General features: G+C 40.8%; 1 protein-coding gene across 2 annotated transcripts; it reads left to right on the forward strand.

Annotated features, from left to right (window-relative positions):
- The first annotated feature begins 863 nt into the window (after positions 1 to 863).
- LOC120029790 (ras-related protein Rab-4A) lies at positions 864 to 8,024 on the forward strand. Of its 2 annotated transcripts, none has more exons than XM_038975062.1 (8): positions 864 to 998; positions 1,437 to 1,517; positions 1,686 to 1,800; positions 2,451 to 2,513; positions 2,839 to 2,993; positions 5,242 to 5,337; positions 5,492 to 5,636; positions 6,945 to 8,024. In XM_038975062.1, exons 1-7 carry the CDS (start codon positions 983 to 985, stop codon positions 5,605 to 5,607), a joined length of 642 nt encoding a protein of 213 aa, XP_038830990.1. In that variant the 5' UTR covers positions 864 to 982; the 3' UTR covers positions 5,608 to 5,636; positions 6,945 to 8,024. The 2 variants fall into 2 exon arrangements, with proteins under 2 accessions (XP_038830990.1, XP_038830991.1); XM_038975063.1 differs by having other exon boundaries at positions 6,949 to 8,024.
- Positions 8,025 to 9,184: the final 1,160 nt, after the last annotated feature.

Consider the following 9,184-nt stretch of genomic DNA (forward strand, 5'->3'; position numbering starts at 1 on the left):
AACCTCCGACTTCAACTGTAGGTGGGAAAATTTGGAAATGTGGAGATAATGTAGACCAAGATTGACAACACACTCCAGCATAGTAGGTGGCGGCATGACCTTTAATGTTTGTTTGCGGACCGCCATTATGTCATAGAAGAAGAATAAGAACACTAGATCAGGACCAACTAGGTTGAAGAAAGCCTTAATTCCAGTCTGTTTCTGCTATAATGCCAAACGTTTACGGCTTGACAATGACAGCAATGGAGCACAAACAGATCTGAGACCAGGCTAGCTCTGTGTCAATATTAAAGATGATCTATTATATTGACAAGATAGTCCATTGACCGCTCTAACAATGGAAATACGTGTCCTCAAAATTGGATTGCAGGCGGGAGGCGAGTTCAGGTGGGAGGGACCATTCTAGCCAGTGAGAGGGCAGATACGCGTGTGAACAACAGGCACAACTCCAATTTGATTTTTATTTAACCTTTATTTAACTGACCGATACAATGTAGTTTTTTTACAAAGTTGCGGAAAGGCGACGTGCGTCCACGTATATCAGTGCAATTGTAACAACCTAACCATTACGAAACTTCTATTCGATCAAATAAGCAATTACATTTTTTGTTGACAAAATTCGACACTCATTGACCATACACAAAAAAACAAGCAGTAATAGCGGAAACAAGCGCACACATTTTCTTCAGAAAATTGAAGCAATGCAAAAGTACCCAGATTTGTCTATTTTATAAGTAAAAATTATATTTAAATATAACTAGACATGCAATAATAATGCAATAATATTTAACTATATTATTGATAATCGATTTTTTTTATGTTGATTGATGGAGCTTTTATTTTGAAAAAGCGTTCTACGGGAAGTGGGAGGGAAAATCCAATATTCACGGGTATTAGGGATTTTTCTTCAATTAATTTCGAAGCTACAGTGCCTCAAGAAAAACAATAGGATATTGCTAGCAAATAAAACACAACCATTGCCATGTCTGAGACATACGGTAAGAAATCTTGACTACTCAGGTCGCGTTACACAATAGATAGCCAGAGGCGATGGAGCAGGTGTATTGTAATGCCATCAAAACAAATAGCCTATGTGCTATGCTTTCATGTTTACTCGTTGTTGGGGGTATAGCTAGCTAACATTAGCTAGCTGGCTAACTTTAGTTTCGCTCGATAACTTGCATCTCCGTCAAATGTCATCATTAATTGGTTTCTTAGCTAGCTATCTAGAAAGCCATCTGAATGTCAGACAACTAGCAAAGTTAGCTATCTAAATGTCGACGCAAATGTAACGTTATGCATGAAGCAATAACATAGCTTCTGTTCTGCTAGTAGTGCGCCTGTTACTTAACGTTAGCCAGCTTTCTATCCAACTAGCCTAAGAATACGTATTCTCTAATGATTAAAATGAACTTTGTTTGTTTTTCCTCCGCTAGATTTCCTGTTCAAATTCCTAGTGATTGGGAATGCAGGAGCTGGAAAATCATGTCTTCTTCACCAGTTTATTGAGAAGAGATGTAAGTTATGTCCAATTGATTGTGCTATCATGTATTTTCTATCTAGCTATGACTTGTAGTTTATTTTAGGGACAGGCTACAATTTATGATTAACTTAACTTTGAATACATGAATAGGCATTGTTGTGATCTAGCTATGTGTTGTGGAATGATTTCATTTAAATCACAGTCAAAGACGATTCGAATCACACCATCGGAGTGGAGTTTGGCTCAAAGATAATCAACGTGGTAAACAAATATGTCAAACTCCAAATCTGGGACACTGCGGGACAAGAGAGATTCAGGTACTGTACAGTATGTGAGAGCATTTCACATACTTACTCCTACTGTGGCAGGGCATTAGACATTTTTCTCAAACCAGCTTGGACTGTTTCATGTGTGCCCATCACCAGCTGATCATTAGAGAACTTGTGCCAGATCCTTAGAACAGCAAGTAAAATGAATCATGGCCAGCCATTGTGGGGGAGTTAATAATGTGTAGCGCAGCTAAAATTCTGAAACACTACTACTGCTCCCAAGTGGTATGGCGGTCTGGGGCACTGCATCTCAGTGCTTGAGGCGTCACTACAGACACCCTGGTTCGGATCCAGGCTGTGTCACAACTGGCTGTGATTGGAAGTCCCATAGGGCGGTGCACAATTGGCCCAGCGTCATCCGGGTTTGGCGGGTGTAGGCCGTCATTGTAAATAATAATTTGTTCTTAACTGACTTGCCTAGTTAAATAAAGGTTACTGAGCACCTTGAGCATTTTGTTTTGCACTTTGACCAACTCCTTATCCAGCTTGGATGGCACTAAATGCTTTTATCTATAGCTAACTATAGATGTAGGAGATGGAGAATGTCAATTTAATAAATGTAATTAGGATGTGTAAAATGTTTATATTTATGCACTTATGTATTTTCAACTGATGTTACAATTGCTTTCCTCTCCCAGGTCTGTTACACGGAGTTACTACAGAGGCGCTGCTGGAGCCCTGCTTGTATATGACATCACCAGGTAGGCTAAATTACCTACTCATAGGTGATCAGGAGAGTTGAGGAGAAATAATCCTTGTCTTATTATGGGTGGACCTTCAAGGGGTATGTTGTTTTAATAAAACACATATGTTTCTAAAAAGACAAATGTTGAATGTAGTACGTTTCAAAGAGACCTAGATATGATATGACTCATTGGTTGCACAGTGGCTCCCGATTGACTGTTTTGGAAAACACAGCTCTAACTTTCCTAAAGCCTACTGTGATTTTAGTGAACAGAACCACCAAGTCTGATTTGTATGTCTCCACTGCTCTCCCTCTCGCTCCATTGACCTGATCATCCTCAGCCGGGAAACCTACAACGCCCTGACCAACTGGCTGACAGACGCCAGGATGCTGGCCAGCCAAAATATTGTCATCATCCTGTGTGGTAACAAGAAGGACTTGGACGCAGACCGGGAGGTCACCTTCCTGGAGGCTTCTCGCTTTGCTCAGGAAAATGGTGCGTTTAGTATGGATGATGATCCCTTTACAGCTGAATTCCAAACTGTTCCCTGTGTCAAGCGTCTCAGACTGGGAGTGCAGATCTAGGAGCAGATCCTCCAAAAACGGCGAAACTGATCATAGATCAGCACTCCCACTCTGAGAAGCTGATGTATACGGACTAGAGGTCGACCAATTAATCGGAATGGCTGATTAATTAGGGACGATTTCAAGTTTTCATAACAATCGGTAATCGGTATTTTTGGACACCGATTTGGCGATTTAAATTTTATTTATGAAAAAAAAAAAAAATACACCTTTATTTAACTAGGCAAGTCAGTTAAGAACACATTCTTATTTTCAATGACGGCCTAGGAACGGTGGGTTAACTGCCTTGTTCAGGGGCAGAACGACAGATTTTTACCTTGTCAGCTCGGGGATTCGTTTTTGCAACCTTCCAGTTACTAGTCCAACGCTCTAACCACCTGCCTTACATTGCACTCCACGAGGAGCCTGCGCGGCAGGCTGACTACCTGTTACACGAGGGCAGCAAGAAGCCAAGGTAAGTTGCTAGCTAGCATTAAATGTATCTTATAAAAAAAACAATCAATCTTAACATAATCACTAGTTAACTACACATGGTTGATGATATTACTAGTTTATCTAGCGTGTCCTGCGTTGCATATAATCGATGCGCCTACCTCGACAAACGGTGATGATTTAACAAGCGCATTTGCGAAAAAAGCACTGTCGATGCACCAATGTACCTAACCATAAACATCAACGCCTTTCTTTAAAATCAATACACAAGTATATATTTTCAAACCTGCATATTTAGTTAATATTGCCTGCTAACATGAATTTCTTATAATTAGGGAAATTGTGTCACTTCTCTTGCGTTCCGTGCAAGCAGTCAGGGTATATGCAGCAGTTTGGGCCGCCTGGCTCATTGCGAACGGTGTGAAGTCCATTTATTCCTAACAAAGGCCGTAATTAATTTGCCAGAATTGTACATAATTATGACATAACATTGAATGTTGTACAATGTAACAGCAATATTTAGACTTAGGGATGCCATCCGTTAGATAAAATACGGAACGGTTCCGTATTTCACTGAAAGAATAAACGTTTTGTTTTCGAAATGATAGTTTCCGGATTTGACCATTTTAATGACCAAAGACTCGTATTTCTGTGTTTATAATTAAGTCTATGATTTGATAGAGCAGTCTGACTGAGCGATGGTAGGCAGCAGCAGGCTCGTAAGCATTCATTCAAACAGCACTTTCGTGCCTTTGCCAGCAGCTATTGCGCTGTTTATGACTTCAAGCCTATCAACTCCCGAGATTAGGCTGGTGTAACCGATGTGAAATGGCTAGCTAGTTAGCGGGGTGCCCGCTAATAGCGTTTCAAACGTCACTCGCTCTGAGACTTGGAGTAGTTGTTCCCCTTGCTCTGCATGGGTAACGCTGCTTCGAGGGTGGCTGTTGGCAATGTGTTCCTGGTTCGAGCCCAGGTAGGAGTGAGGAGAGGGACGGAAGCTATACTGTTACACTGGCAATACTAAAGTGCCTATAAGAACATCCAATAGTCAAAGGTATATGAAATACAAATCGTATAGAGAGAAATAGTCCTATAATTCCTATAATAACTACAATCTAAAACTTCTTACCTGGGAATATTGAAGACTCATGTTAAAAGGAACCACCAGCTTTCATATGTTTTCATGTTCTGAGCAAGGAACTTAAACGTTAGCTTTTTTTACATGGCACATATTGCACTTTTACTTTCTTCTCCAACACTTTGTTTTTGCATTATTTAAACCAAATTGAACATGTTGCATTATTTATTTGAGGCTAAATTGATTTTATTGATATAATAAGTTAAAATAAGTGTTTATTCAGTATTGTTGTAATTGTCATTATTACAAATAAATAAATAAAAATTGGCTGATTAATCGGTATCGGCTTTTTTTGGTCCTCCAATAATCGGTATCGGCATTGAAAAATCATGATCGGTCGACCTCTGATACGGACCCAGACTCTACCCCCTACCCTCTGATGCAGACCTGAAATCCTAATTTCTGATTGCTGCACTACTCCACTAGAGGTCACTGTAGGACAACTCACTGGTGTGAACTATTGCCCACAAAACCGTTGCAATTCATGTCCTCCACAGCTAAATGCTGACTAATTCTATTGTGTTCAAATGTTATCAACATTGATAATAATCATTGTTATTATTGTGACCTGCTGTCTTGTCTGTTTCAGAGCTTATGTTTCTGGAGACAAGTGCTCTGACAGGGGAGAATGTAGAGGAGGCCTTTGTGCAGTGTGCCAGGAAAATCCTCAACAAGATAGAGTCAGGTATCTCTGCATTCAGTATCTTCTCACCTTAACCAACAGCAATGAAATCGTGGTTTACCAGCTGAACTCTACTGTTTCAGCTCAGGGGCTTCTCTCTCTCTCCATCTCACTCTTTTTTCTCTCTCTATTTCTCTCTCTCTGTGTTCTCTTCCAGGAGAGTTGGACCCGGAGAGGATGGGATCAGGAATCCAGTACGGAGACGCCGCGCTGCGCCAGCTGCGCTCCCCTCGTAGGGGACAGGCCGAGAGCGCCCAGGAATGTGGCTGTTAGTGAACACGCTCAGTATGCCCAGGACCAAGGTGAGACTCCTCCCCTCAGTGCTGCCTACTGCATAGGATTCTGCTCTGTGACTTACCCTTCTGTTATCACACTAGTAACTCAATTAATAGCTCTGTTTAGTGACACCCAAAATGCTCCCTCTCAAAATAGCAGGCAGAAATACAGTTGTAGATGGTGCTTTTCACATTGACATGTTATGTAAGAGGCCATTCAAAAGTCCTCTCTATTTTACAGTTGACTGTGTTGCATTGCACGGAGCAGGTAAAGCATTCATTTGTCATTTTGAGAAGCACCTCCATGAGCTTTAAAGATTCGGCCTTAATGCACCAAATGCTGAAACGTGGCTAGTTTTATCAGCAATATTGGTGTCAGGATCATCACATGCCCCCTCGGCGATGGGGGGTTCGAGCCCTGGCTGGGCCGACTATCTGTGCCCTTAACTACTTTCTTTACCCCTCTCAAATGTTGGTACTTACATATGTCCTGTCAAAACAAACAATCAGAACTAAAATAAAAGATTATCACAATGCTGATCCATGTTCTTCTCAAATGGTTTCCCTGAAGTGGTTTGTAATGATTACTTTTCTATTGCTGCAAGGTGATCACGGATGCTACTTTCACCAGTATCATCATACTGAATTAAGGGTAAAGTTAATGCCTGTGTCCCAAATGTAACTCCCTAAGTCCAGAGCTTTATTCTGTCGTACTGTATCTCCCCCTTGGGTCGGTGGGTGTGTGTGGTTGGATAGGGTCCAGGGGGCTATTTTTAGGGATCTCACAGAGAGGAAGGAGCCACCTTTGGCTATTTCTGTCCTCCAGCTCCCAACTGCCTGATGTGTCGATGATACAGAAAACCAAAGCCACCCAAAATGACTCCGCCTCTTTTGTGAGAGGGGAAGCTAAAGGGGCTCAACAGTTTGAGAATGATCGAATGACCCTGCTTAGAAGCTGTGTGGATGTGGCTCCACACAACTGTTGTCAATACAGTTTTCTATCTGGGCAGATACATTTACCTGAGATTCTGCTGACTCCTGTTGGTGCAAGGCATTAAGGGTCTCTGAAGTGCCTTATTTGGGTATTGTAGTGTTTCACAAAAAAATGCTAGGCATAAATAGAGGGGTACTATGTCTACAAAAATAAATGATCAATTAATTTGTAAATTACAGTGTTGAGTACATGCCAAATATTGCCAGCACGCAATTGTTAACAAAATGTAACTATTAACCTCACGTTCACACAGGTTTCTTAGCTAAAGGGGCTAATTTACAAGATCCCCACACATTTCTGTGTGTGTATGGTTTCAAACCTCTCTCTGTCCTTATTTTCAGGCAGGTTGGTGAAGACTTCGAGGAAAGATGAGATGTAGGGAACATGATACAGGGCTCATAATGGTGGAGCGACTCTTCTCTGACCTTTATCTTCCCAACTTCTGGATGTTCCGTCAGAGACCCACAGAGAGTCCTGGATTCCTGGCCCTACTCTGGACTGCTGAGCTTGTTCCCAGGCCCCTCAGACAAGCCCTTTAATCATCTGGGCTGTATTCATAAAGCGTCTGAGTAGGATTGCTGATATGATTTGTTTTTCCCTTTAGATAATAATGAACAAGATAACAGGGAACCCAAATCCTAGATCAGCTATAGTTTGAGATGCTATATGATAATGGGACCTGACATCTTACTTTCACCCCTGTACTTCTGCACTACGCTACCCATAGCATATTGCATTATGTACAGTGTTATCTGTATAAAGAACACTTCATATAGTCCCTCAAAGCAGTGGTTCCCAAACTGTGGGGCACGCCCCTGTCGGAAGGGGAGTTGCAGTGATGGGACAAGACTGTGACTACCAATTGGATATCACGAAAATTGGGGTGAAAAAATGTCCAGATCAACTAGCCCAAGTTTTTTTTTTAGCCAGGTTTTTTTAGCCCATTGATTTTGTTGTAATGTTTGAGTCACTCATATCACATGAACACACAAGACATGACGGAATGTGTAGAATTTCAGGAAATTAGCTTTAAAACTGTCAACAAGGGATGTGAACAGTTTCTGTCATGGACTGTGCCCATAGAAATAGACGTGGCGTGCCAGGGGGCACGTCAGTGATGGAAGGGGGGGTGGGGGGGGGGGGGCTGAATGAGTTTGGGAACCACTGCCTCAAAGCATATTTTATGGACTAAATTCTCTGAAGAATAATCTATCAATTATGACATGTCATGTTCTAGTGAGAATGATCAATCAGCACTGTCTCACGCCTGCTCGTTTCATTGACCTGTTCTTTGTGTTGTTCTTTGTTGATATTATTAGTTGTTTTTTCCCCCCTAATTGTTATGAGTCATGCTTTTTTAATTTATTCTCAATAATATAGAAGCTCTTTTTAAAATAAAGTATTCAAAATGTATGTTTGTATATTGTTCTAAGGTGATTCCTCTTTCTTGTCATCTTTATTACTTAAGTGTGTAATATCCATTTAGAATACTTGGTAACACTTCATGTTAAATTGTTGTTATACCTGTAGTAACCTTCTAATAATTATTCATAGGTGTGTAATAGTTTATTTATGGAGTTGTGTAGGTTTTGTTATTACACAGGTGGATAAGCTGGCTCACAAGCTGGCTGCACGGTGACCTACTTCCCTTTTGACACCTTGCACCAAAGTTAATATGATTGACGACAGTCATTTTTTCATAGCCACCGTGCTTCTACACCTGCATTGTTTGGGGTTTTAGGCTGGGTTTCTGTACAGCACTTTGATATATCAGCTCATGTAAGAAGGGCTATATAAATATATTTGATTTAATTCAATGACCGTTTTCCTAATGCAGATCAGTGCACTCTGGTTGTGTTTAGAAAGGCAGACCAATTCTGATATTTTTTTATTATTGGTCTTTTGACCAATCATATAGATCAGCTCTGAAAAAGATCTGATGTGATTGGTCAAAATACCAATTTGTGGGAAGAATATCAGAATTGGGCGGCCTGTGTGAAATGGCAGGCTCCAGAATGTCATTGTGTCTTTCTGCTTAGATTGACCGTTTGCTAGAGCAAGATTGCTGTGTCATATTAATATAGTTCCTGAGACCTAAAACTAATCCAGGTTCGATGCGACTGCAGAAAATACCTACAATGCCACCATTGTGTTGAGATGACTGACGGCAAACCCACTGATCCCCTCTCCTCAGGGTAGGACCCAGTTCTACAGTATTTTGAAGATTGACGTTATCCATGGGGAGAAAAGGCAATGTCAGCTACAGTTCTGAAAATGCCCATCAGTCCTCCATTATGGTACTGTATGTCCTCTTCCCTCTTGTCCCGTTTGTTACATTTGAGCGTAGTACAGTATGGCATTTATCTATTTGTGGCATTTATCTATTAATGACACGCTACAACAGATTTTATTTTTAAGAATATTTGTCGTGCTGAAGAATTGATTTGTGTATCCAGGTGAAATATGCCTTTCAATCTCATTACTATAGTAGATATTTACTGGCGTGTGTTACGACAGGTAAATCAATCAAATAAGTCAAACGATTTAGTAAAAAGTAGTTTATGAATTTTGTTAAGCCTAC

This window comes from Salvelinus namaycush, chromosome 35 (assembly GCF_016432855.1).
Source record: "Salvelinus namaycush isolate Seneca chromosome 35, SaNama_1.0, whole genome shotgun sequence".
In the NCBI taxonomy this organism is placed as follows: domain Eukaryota; kingdom Metazoa; phylum Chordata; class Actinopteri; order Salmoniformes; family Salmonidae; genus Salvelinus; species Salvelinus namaycush.